Genomic DNA, 18,570 nt, shown 5'->3' on the forward strand with positions numbered 1-18,570 from the left:
CAGCAGGACAAAGTAAAGAAATGCATTTTTTTCCACTGTCCTGGTTAGTTGCTAATCAGAAACCCAGACATCCAGTGCAATGGGAATCAACAAATTGTAAGGACAATGGCATGTGGGATGATTCTGATTTGTCCCTACAGCAATTATCTTCATGGACAGGGGTCAAACTGCTCACAATTCACATTTGCCTGTAAGGCAATTGACAGCCATGCACAAGTTCTTGCTGTTGACTGTCAAAAGAGTTAGGTAGGACTACATGGACATTTTCGGTGCAATAAGACACGCTCCGACAAATCGCATGCAACGGAAATAAGGTAAATGAATGCACACGCCGCATCCGACACTTGTGTCGCATCGGATCAATGCTCCGACTTCATCAGACATTTCTATCTCATAGGGTAGGACTAAACTAACGTTTTCAGCGCGATCCGACACGCTGCGACAAGACACATGCAACATAACTAAGGTAAGAGATCGAAATGTCGGATGGAGTCGCAGCGTTGATCCGACACAACACGAATGTTGGATGCAGTGTCTGCATAAGACAGTCGTGTTGCGTCGGATGAATGCTGCGACTTCATCCGACATTTCGATCTCTTACCTTAGTTGTGTTGCATGTGTCTTGTCACAGTGCGTCGGATCGCTCCGTAAACGTCCGTGTAGTCCTACCCTTTCCTTATTTCCGTTGCATGCGATTTTTCGTGTTAAGGACAACACTGAACATTTTACCCCCCATCAGTTGATCTAATCACACTTGGAACTAAAATAATCTGAATCTCTTCTCATAAAATGTGGCATCTCTCCACAAACCTGAACTATGAGGGTGCCACTCTTTCTTAGATGCAATAGTTAGAAATTGGAAGAAAGCAAGTCATTATATTCTTTTAGAATCATGGTTTCAAAACTAGCCTAAGTGGGCAATGGGGGGGTGGGGCATTTAGGGTGAGTGTCTTGGCTATTCGCAAAAGCAAAGCAGACCAGCTATAACAACACAAAACATGTTCTCACAAATCTGTTACACTTATGAAATAAGGGGGACCTGATCAAATATAATAAAATATTTAAGACGTTTAACCCTCTAAGTTCCACCATGTATAGAACATTTGGGGCTGCCACAAAAAAAAACACTGCGCTATTACAGTTCTGTACTGCCACGCGGTGCGTTTCCAGTAGCCAGACATTATGGCAAAATTAAAGGATCCTAAAATAAAAATATCTAATTAGAACATCTGTGAACAGTCTGAAGAAGACTTCCCATCTATTATCACGTTTTGGCGTTGCATGTATATGTATCTATATACATTTTTTTTAAAGACCTGGGGGGGGGGGATGGGGAAGAAAGCATTGCTCATTTCTAGGATCATACATCTCTAGCCATGTGCCATGCAAGTAGATACGATGAAGGTGCCGAGCCAATGACTGTCAATGGGAAGCAATAGACATCAGCACAGAACTCAAAGAGAGAAAACACAGTGAGCTGGCTGACAAGCTGTCATACAGGCTCCTTGCTGATAAAACCATTCCCTCCCTCCCTGGCTCCTCTTCTGTCCCTCGTCAAACAATGCTCATGCACAGACTGATATGCCCCCCTTCCTTCCGTGGCTGAATCCACTTTGTGCTAGCACAGTGGGGCCATCAAATACCAGGAGATGCAAAAAAAAAAAACCCAAAAAAATATTAAGAAATGTCATTGAATTGACATGAAAGGAGCAGTCTGATGGCTGAAACTTCATGCCTGTACAAAATTAAAATCCTTCTTATGTTCAAATCCTGCAGGGTCTGAAATGAAATCCATTTAGTCCTCTGCTAATATCCCTACTCATAATCTGTACAGCTTTCATCCCCTTTATTTATGTCAACATCCCACACTGGCATTAACCAACAGTTCTGCAGGCGTGGGGATACAGCAATATATACAGTGCAAAAAACAACCACAATAAAGGCTACATCTCTGTGCCAAAGCACTCATGATATTCACTAGTCAATGCAGAGATAGGTTTCCCTAAACAGGTAGGGGATGCTACTTACATATAAAATAATTCTGTTTACATAAAAATGTGACTGAGCTTCATAAGGAAAGTATTTAACATCATTCGGCAGTGCTGACACCTATAAACTGCATTTGTGTAACTGTACTGGTCATTTAGCAAGGCAAAAAAATACACTACACTATACAAATATTTATCTTTTTAATTATAAAGCACTAATAGGAGATTTTGCTTTTATCCTTCCCACCTCCCCCTTAATCAGGTGTTTTTACCTGTCCCTAGTGTGTGAGATCCAACGATCGGTCCCTAGTATGACAAACTGTAAGGAGCTGTGACAGGCCTGGGGCCTAAGCGCTTCTATGTCTGCTTGTCACTGTGCTTCTGGTAACGTTTCACGATCGTTCTCTATGGGAAGCAGTGACAAACTGCTTCGAAACTGGGAGTTTTGATGACCATTGTTTTTATCTTGATAACGCTGCCAATCAAAATGCTTTGTATGTCATAAGAGTTTGGCTCATTTGTGGGAGGCTATGTTCTATCTAAATGATAAATTAGAAACAACTTCTTTTAACTGTGCTTAACTATTCTCCTAACCTTTAGGACAGAGACACACAATGCTGTTTTGGGAGATTAGTCGCCTTGATTGTTCTTCGGACGACTAATCTTCCCGAACTGCCTCCCTGCCGGCTAGAATGTAAATCGTCGGTGGGATGGCACTCGGAACAATTTGGCTTTCCGAAGTCGTCCGAAGTTTCCTCATGAGACAACCTCGGGTAACTTTGGAAAACAGAGCAGTCCGAGTGCCGTCCCGCCGGCGATTTACATTCTAGCTGGCGGGAAGGCAGTTCGGGTAGATTAGTCGCCTGTAGAAGAATTGGATTTGTCGCTGGGTGACTAATCTTCCAAAACAGCATTGTGTGTTTCTGCCCTTAGATTGCAAGCTTTGCAATGGATTTGATAATTGCTGAATTCCTGATACAGCGATATTATTGACGGTAACCTTCATCTGGCACCTGCCAAAATTCTTTACCTTAATAGGCACTTTGGTCAATGGAAGAAAAAAAGACCAAAAGCCTCTGTTGTAAAGTGTTGCTGGCTAGTGATGGGCGAATAAATTCGCCAGACATGAATCCGTAGCGTCAAAAAAGAAAAAAATTGTGGCGCATCAAAATTGGCGTGCAAATAAAATTCGTCATGCATCAAAATTATTTGGACGCCAAATGACTTTAATGCGTTTGGACCAAATTGTCGCTTGCGTCAAAATGATTTGAAGCCCATTGACTTCTTTTTGGCTCAGATTCACCCATCACTATTGCTGGCACCACATAAACAAATGACGGTTATGCCATTACAGACATTAATGAAATATTCCTTTAGGTCTATTTTGTAACAGCACAGAGTCATGGATCAAAGTGCAAATTACTAATGAAATAAAATTGTCCACATAATGCTTATTTTTAGTACAATTAGGTGATTGAAGAAACACCTTGAACTTTTGGAAATAGATGTGTTTATGCTTTGTGTGTATAGCAATGAAAGGGCTAAGGCTTTTAATGAGTTGTCACTTCCAAGTAAGGAAAAACTATAATAACTCCATAAAAAAATAAGGTTACCTCCAATCACATGAGAACCTTTTTTATTGTGACCAATTTTTGTAGAAAGGTTAGGATCAACATGTGACTTGTGCTCTGATAAACTTCATAATCACTCTTTACTGCTGTACTGCGAGTTGGAGTGATATCAACCCCCTCCCTTCCCCCCCCCCCCCCCCAGCAGCCAAACAAAAGAACAATGGGAAGGTAACCAGATAACAGCTTCCTAACACAAGTTAACAGCTGCCTGGTAGATCTAAGAACAGCCCTCAATAGTAAAAACTCATGTCTCACTGAGACACATTCAGTTACATTGAGAAGGAAAAACAGCAGCCTGCCAGAAAGCATTTCTCTCCTAAAGTGCAGGCACAAGTCACATGACCAGGGGCAGCTGGGAAATTGACAAAATGTCTAACCCCATGTCAGATTTCAAAACTGAATATAAAAAAATCTGCTTGCTCTTTTGAGAAATGGATTTCAGTGCAGAATTCTGCTGGAGCAGCACTATTAACTGATTCATTTTGAAAAAATGTTTTTCTTCCCATGACAGTATCCCTTTAAGGGTGCAAGCAATACAGTCTGGTACAGATGTTTAAGTCAGAGACTCAGAGACCAATTTTTGAGACCCGTACCAAACCTGAACCTACGACCCAAATTGGTGCATAACTGGAGCTAAAACAAATTTTGGTTAGTAAAGCAGATTCCCTAAATGATATGGGTCCCTCAAGAAAATCAGTTAGAATAGCTATTTTAGACATACTTTAATTAGTATTCTACAGTAGAATATGCATGTGTTTTTATCTCACTGTCAAGCAGTGAATAATTGCACACAAGTAAAATCTGTTTAGGGCTAGGCCACACGGAAAGATTTCAGGGAGATTAGTCACCTGGCGACTAATCGCTGCATCTAATCTCCCTGAATGGCTTGCTGTTATCTCGCCCCCGCTAGCGCTAAAGTCGCCTGCGCCTATTCGTACGCGGCAATACGTTTTTCAAGGTCGCTCGAAACGGCAATTTTGAGCGACTTTGAAAAACGTATCGCTGCATGTGAATAGGCACAGGTGACTTTAGTGCTAGCGGGTGCGAGATACCAGCAAGCCATTCAGGGAGATTAGTCGCCTCAAAGACGCGGTGATTAGTCGCCAGGTGACCAATCTCCCTGAATCTTCCTGTGTGGCCCTAGCCTTAAGGTGGCCCTTACATATATACATTTCAAGCAGCACTTCAAACAATGTGATCATTCCTGCAGTCTGCCCCGCAGACTCTTAATCCTCTAATCCAATGACTCTAATCCTAAATGGAGATTGTTGGGTTCAAAGGTTTAAAGAAGTAGCAGTGTCCACTCCTTTTGCAGGTTATACATTTAATAAAAAGCAAGTGGTCTCATGATAATGAGTGCAACCATCAAGGCAAAAAAAAAAAAAAAATGATGTACAGGTATGGGACCCGTTATCCAGAATACTCCAGACCTCGGGTTTTCCAGATATCTTTCCATAATTTGGATCTTCATACCTTAAATCTACTAGAAAATCATCATGTAAACATTAAATAAAGCCTATATGCTGGCTTTGCTTCAAATAAAGATTAATTATATCTTAGTCTGGATCATGTTCAAGGTAAAGTTTTATTACTACAACTTTCTGGATAACGGGTTTCTGGATAATAGGTCCCATACATATACACAAAAGCTTGAGCTATTTAAATTTATTTTATGTAGAATGATATAGATATCCAGGTACACTTAGGCCAGTTGATAACATAACCAGAAAAATGCTATTGAGCAAAAGGATAAAAGAGTTGTTTAAGGTGCATACAATAACATGCAGAGGAACTTCAGATAAGAAAGCACAAAATACAAGCACAGGGATTATAATAATAGGATCACAGTGTTATGATGCAGGATCAAGGTGAGCACAGATCTAAAACGCTAATCAAAATCACATGGTTTCAATATCACTGTGTACTTATTTCTCTGTAATTTCTAAGCATTCTATTTTGTGGAAGAGCTTGAAAAAAAAAAATATATATATTCAAACACATTTTCACTACTGCTGATAAGCAATACAGGCAGTTCAAATATTACAAATGCGTAAAAAAAGCCTAAACTGTAAATTCATACTTTAAAAGCAGTTTGGAATACTCACCTCCACATCAGAAACTTTCATCCTTGTGCCTTCTTTACCAACAAATATATCATCTATATCCACCAAAACATAACGGTCAAGGGTGAGGCAGAGACGTTTGCCAGTCAAGTAGGCAATAGCATCAACAAATATTAGCTTATGCAGCCAAAAGTTAAGATTGTTGCCAAAGAGCACCCTCTGGATTCCATCATGAAGGCCCAAGTCCTGTACCACTGTTGCATGGAGTGCCTTGTGTGTGGCAAGGTGGGGGATTGATTCTGCCGATTTGGTGCTAGCTAGCAAAACGGGTTCATACGTGCTATGATTCGACTGGAATACTGTCCAGTCATCCCCAGGGAGGGGGCCCTGCTCTACTTCATTTGCTCTAGTGACATAAAGAAGAGGGGCGTTTGGGTTGATATGGTAGTCCCGTAATCCCAGGTTGGAATGTAGGAAAAGAGGGAACCCTTTCAGCTGAGCACTAAGTAAACTGTTCTCATTGGCTTTAAAGAAACCAATGATACCAACCCCATATTCCACACAGTATTTGTCTAGCAGTTCCCTGTTCCATGCATCTAAATTCACATACTTCAGTATATTCTCATAAATGATCAGAGCATATCGGCCCCGATCTTTGTCAGTCAAAGTTGGCATGTCCCCCTTTCCAGGGGCTATTTCTGTCCGATACTTAAAACGTCCGGATTCTAAGATGGCTACGATCTCCTGCCCAAGCTGTGAGTAGATACTTTCCACAAACACAAGCACCACTGGTTCGGTACGGGAAGTATCCACCGACTTTGCAATTCGCCAGCTAGCTTGGGGCTGCACCACTGTTCTCTGCTGGCTGCTGCAGTCACTGAAGGGTAGAGGGGGTGGCTCCTTGATTTTTGGGCTGTTAGTAACATAGTAAGCCAAGAAACACATGGAAGCTAAGCTGAAGGCAATAAGTAGCAAGATCAAGCGATGGAGCTCTAACTGTCGCATGTGACGCACAAGTTTCCAGAGATGAATCATGGTGAGGCCACCCTCCTCACCCCTTCCCAACACTCACCCAAACTGCTGGATCACTGCCCTCAGTATAACAATGTGAAAATCCTCAGGGAAACAGAAACAGCAGCACCAGAACCAACAAATAAAGCAGGAGGAGAAGAGGCGAGAATCGCTCCAGCCTGCCATTTATGTCAGGTTACCATGGCCTCCAATTCCCATTGCTTCTATCCACTCCGATCTGGGCTCTTTCATAGATTTCCTCCAGGAGATTAAATGCCAGACGCTTCTTACATGCCTCCTTTCTCTTGTGCAGCAAAGGCTGTACTTGTCCAGAACAACTCCCTCCACAAGATTAATCCAGCAGTTGTTTAATCTGTGCTGCCAGGTCGTGCCCTGGAATTACACAATACAAAACATTGTCAAAAAAAAAAAAAAAAGGGAAAACAGAGTTTATGACCTGCAACAATAGAACACGGACTGCAGCAAAGGCAGTACTATAAAGCCATCAGTCTACAAAGGCAGAACGCATGAGTATTTTCTATTAATTCAAAATGACCCCATGGTACCTTTTTCCTAGCATGGTACAGATGAAAAATATACAAATGATTATTTATAACATCAAATGAAAGCACAGTTATTCTTACACTGCAGAATCAATTATATTTCTTGAAAACAATATTTTAGAAATGGGAAAACAACAACACGTACACACACACACACGGTATACAATTCCAATAAGGCTCCCATATTACAAACTATCTATACGTGCCAATGGTTGATACCATCTACAAGTATAGAGAGAATGTAATAATGCCAGCAGAGAGCAGTGCTATTCATGCATTAGGCAGTTTGCAATAGAGACAGAGCCTTCCTGGGTAACTTTGGTGCTTTTATTTTTTATCAGAATTCAAAAATCAAAGAATTCAGAATCTAGCAGTTTATGCCTGGAGGAGAGGGATAAATAATTCAAGCCAGTTTTAAAAGAAGACTTTTAAGACTGTTTAAACAAAAGAATATATTTAAAATGCTTGTTTTGATTCACCTAGATGAACATTAAAGGACATTGAAAGGCAAAACAATAAAATCCAATTTCTCCTTTCTTTAATGAAAAAGAAACCTCTCTCTAATATACTTTAATTAAAAAATGTGTATCGTTTTTATAAGAAACCTCACTGTATGCAGTGAAATTTCCCCTTCATTTACTGTTGTGGATAGGAATCGTCAGACTGTCCCTAACTGCTGGGCAGGGAAATAATCATACTTATGAACAGCAGGGGGAGCCCCCGCTTAACTTCCCAGTCATGCAGAACTCAAGCAGGTTTGTTTGTTTCCCTGTAGAACAGTCGGCGACTGTGTAGAGATTTGTATTGGATTTTATTTTTGGCCTTAACATCCCCTTTACTGTTTCCAACTCCAGCTGCAGGGACAAAGATCATGGAGCCAGATTTAAACAGATAAACTGTGATTAAATTTGGAGGATACTTTGCTGCAGCCACTGGTTATGGAGAGTTGGAGAAAGTTTGTATTAAAGGACATGTAAACCCTATAAACCCTTACCATGTTTTTAGGTTGGGCACATATTCCCCACACAAAATGCATCATTGTCTCTGTATTGGGTCAGGTAGTATTTGTATCCACTCCGTTAGCCTGCACTGTAGTGTTTTCCTGAATGCAAGATGTGCTTCAACCAGGCGGCCATTTTCTGTTGGCTACATCATCATTTATATTTGCATATCCAGCCATGCCTGATGACCTTGTTCAGAAGTTTTTTTTGGTAATGTAACTTTATTAGCAAGTAAGTGTAATCCTACTCACTCCTACATGTAATCCCACTGACTCATATGCATAATCCCGATCACTCATAATCCCACTCAAACTCATAAATATGCATAATCATATGCATAATCCCACTCACTCATAAACATAATCCCACTCACTCATATGCATAAACTCATTCATTATGCATGAGTGAGTGGGATTATGGATGAGTGAGTGGGATTATGCATGAGTGAGCGGGATTATGCATGAATGAGTGAGTGGGATCATACATCCTTACTGTTAACCTTTTAACAACCAGCGTGGAAGTTATCTAAAGATTTCAAAGAGGCCGTTCACTGATTCCATTTTTATGGGGGGTTTACATGTCCTTTAAACAATACAAAAACTATAAAATCCACATTAGATTACATGACAACACAGGACCCACTGCAGTCTGTATATTTGATTATTAATCAGTCTTGCTGTATTGGCTTCTGGCAGATATTATTTGACTTGTGCTCTTTTGATCATTTATGACGATCCCTAAGCAGCCCAGAACACAATGAGCATGTGCACAGTCTTGCCTTGCAAATATGTTTAACAAAGTTACAAGATGACAGCCCCCTGTGGCCAACTTTGAAAGCATAAACTGATTGATTAGGCTTGTGGTGCAGTAAGTTCATGCTTATGTTTAGTATACAAAATACAGCATTTCTAGCCTTATTCTATGTTAGACTTTCCTTGTTCTTTAAAGTAAGAAAAGGGTAAGAAAGGGTTAACGATCTAACCAAATGGACATTTCCATAGAAAAAAGAAGTTCTTTTTTCAGTCACTCTGGGAAGCAACTAATTGCTGAGATCAGCAATTACTGACCAAAAATGCAAAGCCACAGCTATTAATGTAGTGCTTTAAATGTGTGCTGGCACTTGAATTTAGACTTTCTGTTGGGTAATAGCGATAAAGAATATTTTCATTGTATATCATCATCATATACATTTTCTCATACATTAATATAATACTATAAGTAATATTCCCAATGGAACAAAGTGCTAACAATGCTTTTATAGATGAAGATCATAATGGGACTGCATCACAAAAAGTAGACCCCTCATTAGTAAAGTATGGGCACTCCTGACATAGCCCATTGTTTGCTATGTATACTTACTGTGTCCATCAAAATGGCCGTATGAAGGTGAAATGCACTTTGATACTTTGCAGCCCCAGCAGCAGCAGTAAGAACTGCCTTCCATACCAGACTGCTTAAAAGTAGGCACATATACAGGCCTAGGCTGTTACTGTCAAGAGTGAAGTTGGAGCTAAAAGAGTTGGCAACCCCCAATAAATACCTGATCAGGCCTTGTTGATACATACAATAGATGGATAATCATATGCATTGCTACACAAATACAGTATGTTTGGTGCCAGTGGCAAACAGAATAGTCTTAGATCAGGGAGCAGAATATAAAAACTGAACTGGGATTCCCGATATCATTGGCCAATCTGCAGCTTTGCTTGCCACTCCTTCTGTGCTTTCTTCTCATGTCTGCAGAGGCTATTTATTATAAAATTACAGCCCATGCCATACAGTAGTTTAAAAAAAGAGCAGGAAATAAAAAGTTTGAAGCTGTGTTGTTCCTATTGACGGATGCACTCCGCTAAGGGTAATGCCACACTGGGCATTTTGGGGAGATTTGGTCGCCTGGCAACTTATCTTTGCAGCGACCAATCTCCCCAAACGCCTTCCCAAATTTGTGATTAGCGCCAGAGTTTTTCCATATTCGGCGCAGAGTGAGGGAAGGCGTTTGGGGAGATTGGACGCCGCAAAGACAAGGCAATTAGTCGCCAGGCGACCAAATCTCCCCAAAACGCCCAGTGTGGCCTTACCCTAATTAATTGTACACAAACTCAATCAAGATGAAAAGCCATTTGGATTTTTTTAAATCATTATCACTAAATTGTTTTAATGATTTTGCTTGCAGAGCTTCAAAGATTTTAGCTGTTTAAACTAAACTTATAGTACCAAGGAAAGCAAGAACTTGCTTCTATAAGGCATTTGCAATATTTTGTCCTTTCCCAATACACTTTTTTGTTAACATTTGAAACAAAAATAACTCATCTTGTTGCCGTTTTACCATTTAAGTCTTTTCAGAGGACATTACTGTAAATTAGTTTTTATTAAATCTTACAGAAAATATCATGGTTGTTATAGGCAGAAGTCTATGGGGCAGAAAGGGCGAAGTGACTACCGCTTTCAGGCACCTCGCTGATTTACTAATGGGTGCAGGCGTAACTTAGCTAGCGTAAAGTGCCTTGCCAAAGTATTCAGACATTTTGGGTAGGACTACACGGCTGACTTTGATGCGATCCGACACTGGGCGACAAAACGCACGTCATGTCGGATGCAACAGTAACAACGTAAGTAATATAAAGTCGGATAGTGTTGCAACGGTAATCCGACGCAACACGACTGTCGGATGCAAACCCTATTATAAGAAAAAAGGATATAATTCTTAAAATTTTTAATTATTTGTTTAAATTGAAGTTGAGTAGATGGGAGGTGGCCTTTCCATAATTTGGAGCCTTTTGGATAACAGGTTTCCACATAAGGAATCCTATACCTGTCAAAATCTGATCAATAAAATTCCAGTGTTAGTGACAACTATATCATTTTAAAGAGTATTAAATTATTTCAGAATACAGACACTAAAAATTCTATTTCAGTGAATCAGACCTTACACAAATCTGTCCCGTTTGGGTTCAGCAAAAAATCACAAAACTGCAAACATTTGCAAACATGCATTGATGTCTGGTTTGTTTTGCACTGAAATTCTGCGAAAATATTTGCTCATCTCTACCACACATTCTATCCCTTGCACCACTTTGGGCATAGCACACATATTATTATACTTCTTATGAGCTTACAGGACTTCTTATGAATATGGCTAAATCTGTGCAATGCATGTCTTTAATTAGTTAAAACGGTGACCAGCGCTCTCTGCTAAATAGTACTCGCCCGAAGTTTGCTCATGAGGCGATTTACATTTTAGCCGGCGGGAACGCAGGGGAGTCAGTTCGGGGAGATAAGTCGGCCGAAGAAGAGGAGATTTGCCGCTGGGCGACTAATCTCCCCGAATCTACCTGTGTGCCCTGACCCTAAAGGTGCAAACTATGTGGAAAAAAAAAATATCTCCCTGTAGAAACTAGCTTTGTTGCAGGACAAATACACGATTCAGTACAAAGATTATCATTCCATCTAATCTAAAAAAAAGTTTCTTCAAAGAAAGGTCATGCCTGATCTGACTGCAGCCAAGTTGTCAAAAGTGTCTACCTGTAGATCGGACTATGCAAATAAAAATATGTCCTCTATTTTTCACCCTTAACCTATGCCCTTTAAAAGGGAGGAGTGTGTTGGAGATAACAGAGCCTACATCTGCCTTAGGAACTATAAGAATGTTTTAATGTGCCTGCACAACATTCCAACTCATGGCAATAAACGGAGGCTGGGCCCACAAGAGGGTCCAACATTTGATATTTGAGAGGACAAGCCTGACGGGTAAGATTTTGGAGGAACTCCTATTTGATGCTCAATATATTGCTGGAGCTATAGCAAGAGGACATCTTTAGAATTGTTTTTACGTACTTGGAAAGGTGGCCTGAAAAGTTTGAAAACCACTAAATATTATGGAGCATGACTGTTTTGTGCACATACAGACAGAGGACAATGCAGAATAAATAATGCAGGTAAAGAATTAAATCTCTGGATTTTTTTTTTTTTATGCTTAGCTTTGGTTTCCGTTCATGTGAGTACAGACCACCGGAGGGAAGAATATCATTTTACATGCACTGACTAGTGCTGAAATTCACAGAATAAAACAGCAACAAAACAAATTAAAAACTACTTGTGGGCACTCAAGTTCCCCTAATCATCAAGTAAACTCACCTAAAGTCAGGACATTATGATGCAAAGAAGACAGAATGAGAAAACCTGTAACAGGTATATTGATTTTTGAAAACCCATATAACCCATTTGGCTTGTGCAAATGGGAAAAAAAGTCTCCTTCATGAGCAATACCTTCTGCTCATTAAATGCTTCATAAAATATTTATTAACTTGAGAATTAAAATGGATTTCTGTGCAGTGTGTACTTTCCCTTAGTCACCGACAGTATGACAGGTTCTCTCTGAACAGCCAGCACTCCAAGGCATAAACAGGGGTTCAAACAGAGCCCTGAATGCCAACATATTGCTGAACTGGAACATTCAGAACATCACTACAGATCAGATCTGAGGTGTTACATGCAAACATTTTGCAAGATCTATAAAATATCTTGATAGAAATAAGCAAACAGATTTTTGAGAAACAAGGGTTATTACTACAGGTATGGGACATGTTATCAAGAATGCTCGGGACCTGGCTTTTTGAGGAAAATTGATCTTTCTGTAATTTGGATCTTCATATCTTAAGTCTACTAGAAAATCACATATTATTATCAAGAATTTTTAGAGCGCCAACATTTTGCGCAGCTCTGATAGACATTAAATAAACCCAATAGCTGGATTTGCTTCCAATAAGGATTAATTAGATCTTAGTTTGGATCAAATACAGGTATGGTACCTGTTATCCAGAATGTTTGGGACCTGGGGTTTTCCAGATAACGGATCTTTCTGTAATTTGGGTCTTCATGCTTTAAATCTACTAGAAATTTATTTAAACATTAAATAAACCCAATAGGCTGGTTTTGCTTCCAATAAGGATTAATTATATCTTAGTTGGGATCAAGTACAAGGTACTGTTTTATTATTACAGAGAAAAAGGAAATCATTTTTAAAAATTTGAATTATTTGGAAAAAACTGAGTCTAAAGGACAGCCACTCCGTAATTTGGAGCTTTCTGGATATCGGGTTTCCGGATAAGGGATCCTCTAACTGTACAAGGTATTTTTTATTATTACAAAGAAAAAGAAAATAATTATAAAATAATTGGATTATTTTATCACAGAGTCTATGGTAGACAGCCTTTCCTTAATTCAGATTTTTCTGGATACATTTTCGGATAACAGATCCCATACCTGTAATAGAATCTTGAGTTAAAACACAAAATAATGGTGATCGATAAGCTGCAGGTAGATAAGGAAATTAATTAGCATGGATCATAGGTCTGTGCTTTTAGTGTATGAATCATGAAAAAGACAGAGCAGAAATACTAGTAAACATCTCTAGGGATTAATTGACAAAACGGTATTAATTTATATAAAATATCATATTAATGCACTGTATCAGCAGCTGCATTTGGTCCACCCAAGGACTTGCTCAGCAGGGTGTCTTCACTGATAGGAACATCAAAGCAGAAACACAGGCTACTTTTATGGGTGTAAAAATTCTATATAAAAGTTTTCAAACTACTACAAACGCTGGTAATATTCATCAAATTAAACATATGCAGATCTGCTTCACAGAGAGGTGGGCAGCTACTGTATATAATGCTTCGGTTTACAGAAAGGTGAGTGCACCTACAGAGCCAAGGAGATAAACTTCTGTTCATTTTGCTCTCTTGGCATACTGCAGTGCAGCCAGAAACTGGTCAACATCTTTTTTTCTGTGACCATTTGGTAGTCCCTATGTGGATTGTAAACCTACATTGGGGCTCTGTTTGGCAATGAACCTGGTTTTTATGCAACCAAAACTTGTCTCCAAGCCTGGAATTCAAAGATAAGCTTCTGCTTTGAGGCCACTGGGAGCAACATCCAAGGGGTTGGGGAGCAACATGTTGCTCACAAACTACTAGTTGGGGATCACTATGTTAGGGGGACCACAGCAACACATAACGTGTACAAAACGGCCAACATTTGAAACAATAAATGGTTCCATACACTTTCTGAAAGTGGTTCTAGACAAAAGTCTAGATTGTGGTCAGATATATACTGTGATTCCATATGATCTACCATATATAACCAATTAATTCTCCCTTTTTGGCACAGAGTTATAAATTATGAGTTCCTATAAACTCCTAACATATTTGCTAATTCTTCAAAACAATTGTGTTATACTGTGTATAGCATGCTCCAATACAATGTTTCTAAAAAAAAAACATAAAACAGCATTAACAGTAAGTTTTATTTAAAAACACACACTACTAATGAAATGTATTTAATGAATAGATGGGTATACTTAAGTATAATGCATCTTGCTTAGCACAGCTGTTGCAGTCCCACTCTTTAAAGGACAAGTCAACCCAAAAAAAGGTGGCTAATAAAAGATAACATACTTCTAAGCAACTATCCAATAGGCATTTATTAAAAGTTTTCAGGGCATTTAAAGTTATTTGTACTTACAATTGCTATTGAAAGCAGTATTTGTTTAACTCCTGGTTGTTACTTTTTAAACAATGTTGCAAAAGTCAGAATTCCTCCAGCAAAGGCAGGTCTGTTAATCAACTGACTTGTCAAAGGGTGGTGTCAGACGTGGCTACTTGGGGAGATTATTCGCCCAGTGACAAATTGCTTCTTCTTCGGACAACTAATCTCCACTAAATGCTTTCCCGCCAGGTACAATGTAGATGGCACTTGGATCGGTTCGTTTTTCGAAGTCGCCCAAAGTTGCCTCATGAAGAAACTTCGGTAAGCCGACGTGATCCGAGTGCCATCCAGCCGGCGATTTACATTCAAGCCAGCAGGAAGGCATTATGGGGAGATTAGTCGCCCGAAGAAGAGGCGATTTGTCACTGGGCAACTAATCTCCCTAAGTAGCCTTGTCTGCCACCACCCTTACATTGTTTCAAATACTGTATAAACAATAAAAGAGAAAACAACTGTTTTTAATAGAATAACATTTACAAATAACTTCAAAACCAAGAAAAGTTTTAATGAATGTAGAATGTATATCGCAGTGTTGCTTAGAACTTTGTTTACTTTTATTAGGCAAAAAAATATATATTTTCTTTAGGTTGACGTTCCTTGATGATTCCTATATGCTGTTTAAAGGTAAACCATTCAGATGCTTTACATCGCTCTAACTATTGGTAAGTTAGTGACTTTTGATCCTTAACATGGAGGTCAAATTCCAAAGCAAATGTTTGACCCCTATGCAAAAGTCCTGCAGCGGGTCAGGTACCTGCGGGTTACGTGCCAAATTAGCGGACACCCTGCAGAATGAGAGGAGGATTTTTCAGATGAGGGCATAGATGCGGGACTGCGAGTCTCATCTAAATGTATTATGTAATAAGAATGTCACTTCCGGTTTGCAGCACCACCACTTCCTGTTTGATGGTGGTCGGCGGGTTGCAGATAAGGCAGTTGCGGGTCGGGTAGCGGATCAAAGTGGGTAAAATATGCGGGTTGCGGTTCGGGTCGCGGGCTGTGGGTTCGATCCAGGTCTTAGAAATTGGTTCCACGCAGGACTCTACCCTATGCCTCCCACACACGTCACGTATTGGCTACTGTCTAGTAACCAATAAAAAAAAAGCTGCAAAGCAGGAAGTAGTGTTCTGGCTATGATGTTAGACATTCAGTCACTCCAGCCTTTATAGACTACATTTTTGGCTAACTATCTATACTGAAAACAGTTTTGCTTTTGCCCAGCCTATTTTGCGAATGGGGGCAGTTTTGAACTGAAACAGGAAACATGGAACGGTCAAGGTTTTTTTTATTACAAACTGTAGTGTTACGGTCATCTTTCAAAGGAACCAATGGCCTCAGAGCCAACCATATAGGCCCAGGACACTGTCCTCCACCACCAAACACGATTGTTCCCTGCCCACCATTTTATTTTACATATTTTCACCAACCCTTCTGACATCATCAAAGGGGGCAAAAGCATATAAGCGAGGGCCACCCCATCAGTTGTAGGGTGGGGCTGGTGTGGAAAGGTCCAGGAGTGGCTTAGCGGGTGGCCAATAGAGCCTCTGGGGGTAATTGGTCAGGTTGAGCGCATTCAAAATTACTTTTGATTATATAGTATACCTTCAACATAAAGTAGAGCTGTGATGTACAAGTAAAATCAGTATAAAAAGAAACTTCCAAGCATTATGAAGAAACAAAATCAAAAAACAAAAAACAAAAACAGTAAAAACATGTAGCAAACCAAGCCAAAATGACTGAATAAATCTTATGCATGAAACATAACATTAATGTTTCCACAACACTTTATCATTTCAGTAATAAGGGAGAAGGCCAGAACTCCCTGCAAAGACTCGGTTTCCCATTTCCAAGCATACAAGCGTTAATCCATTTTGGCTTTGAGTTGCACCATAAAATACAAGAAATGTTTGATCTTGAGTCCAGAGTGAGAGTTTATAAATGGAGCCCAAATCCTTACCTCCTGACAGAGCTTGGAGCAGCAGTATGTTAGCACTTAGGTCATTGCATATAATATACATACCAAAGCATAACATCAGCTGGCTTTACAAACAGGAACTGTTGGTGCTGTAGCAAAAGGTTTACAATTATTTTACTGCTAAATGCCTTTAGTAGTATATTAAAAAAAGTTCGCTCAACAGAAAATAAAAAAAATTACCATGTTACAAGAATTTTTGGATTTTGACCAAAACAAGACCCCAAGAATAGATAAAAATAAATACTAATCACAGTGTAAACAAGCAATAATGCCAGATTTAATCCCTTACAGGAATATTAATACAAAAACACCAATTTATTTTCAAGAGTGTAGCCTTAAAGGGATACTGTCATGGGAAAAAAAAAAATTCAAAATGAATCAGTTAATAGTGCTGCTCCAGCAGAATTCTGCACTGAAATCCATTTCTCAAAAGAGCAAACTGATTTTTTTATATTCAATTTTGAAATCTGACATGGGGCTAGACATATTGTCAATTTCCCAGCTGCCCCAAGTCATGTGACTTGTGCTCTGATAAACTTCAATCACTCTTTACTGCTGTACTGCAAGTTGGAGTGATATCAACCCCCCCCAGCAGCCAACAGAAGAACAACGGGAAGGTAACCAGACAACAGCTCCCTAACACAAGATAACAGCTGCCTGGTAGAAAAGCACTCAATAGTAAAAACCCATGTCCCACTGAGACACATTCAGTTACATTGAGAAGGAAAAACAGCAGCCTGAAAGAAAGCATTTCTCTCCCTCAGGCACAAGTCACATGACCAGGGGCAGCTGGGAAATTGACAATATGTCTTGCCCCATGTCAGATTTCAAAATTGAATATAAAAAAAATCTGCTCTTTTGAGAAATGGATTTCAGTGCAGCACTATTAACTGATTCATTTTGAAAAAGTTTTACCCATGACAATATCCCTTTGAATTCAGTAAAACTTTTGGAAGCCAAGTGAACGTCATGCAACATTTACCACTCCTCAAGCAGAAAACAAGAAAGGCACCCCCATGGAAAGCCACAGGAGAGTGTTACTGGAGTACTCAGTTCGCCCTACCATTTTCCAACCCTAGGTAAAGGCTGCCCTCAAGCTACAGGTAAGGCTATATTCATATGTGGTACAGCACAGTATCTATTCCTGTGATTTAGCAGCATTACAATTATTAATGGTTCACCTACCTATGGAATTTTAAGGAATGGCAGTGCACCTCACCAGAGCAAGCATTAATTAAAAGGTCACATCAGGTGACTAATGCATTTAGCGGACAATAAATTACATGCTGATGCAACTTAGCTATTATTTAAGAATGACTACATCTTATCAGGGACAGAAGCTGTTGCAGCTTGCTAGCTATAGGCTTTGCGGTTATGAGAGACGTTTGTACATGTATAGGATCCCTTATCCCTTCTTTATCTAGAAAGCTCAGGATTATGGGAAAGCAAATAATCAAATAAGCAAATAAGCAAATAATCAATAATCAATAATTTCCTTTTTCTGCAATAACAAATCAGTAACTTGTACTTAAATCTTAATCATATTAAGCTTATTTAATGCATAAAGCATTTTTAGTAGACTTCTAGGAAATGTGAAGAAAAAAAAGTTTTCACAGAGAGTGGAATGTGCTTTTAAAAAGTTTTGTAGTTGTGTTTGGGCCGGAAAATTTTAAATTTCTTGTGTTTCCACTTCCTGCGGCCTCCTATCCCAAGCTATGCAGGGGTGCCAGCGGCACTCTGAACACTGCACTGAAGAATAGAGACCAATCAGCAACTAGGCTGAAAAAGA

At 39.5% G+C, this 18,570-nt stretch overlaps 1 protein-coding gene across 1 annotated transcript in view; it reads right to left on the reverse strand.

The window, feature by feature from the left end:
- The window catches only part of ndst2.S (N-deacetylase/N-sulfotransferase (heparan glucosaminyl) 2 S homeolog), a 95,608-nt gene that overhangs the window by 40,348 nt on the left and 36,690 nt on the right, over positions 1-18,570 (reverse strand). Inside the window, exon 2 of the mRNA XM_041571113.1 lies at positions 5,725-7,086. Within this exon, the coding sequence (XP_041427047.1) occupies positions 5,725-6,717 (993 nt within the window). The 5' untranslated portion in view covers positions 6,718-7,086. The remainder of the gene's footprint in view (positions 1-5,724; positions 7,087-18,570) is intronic.

The sequence above is a fragment of the Xenopus laevis genome, chromosome 7S, assembly GCF_017654675.1.
Source record: "Xenopus laevis strain J_2021 chromosome 7S, Xenopus_laevis_v10.1, whole genome shotgun sequence".
Classification (NCBI taxonomy): domain Eukaryota; kingdom Metazoa; phylum Chordata; class Amphibia; order Anura; family Pipidae; genus Xenopus; species Xenopus laevis.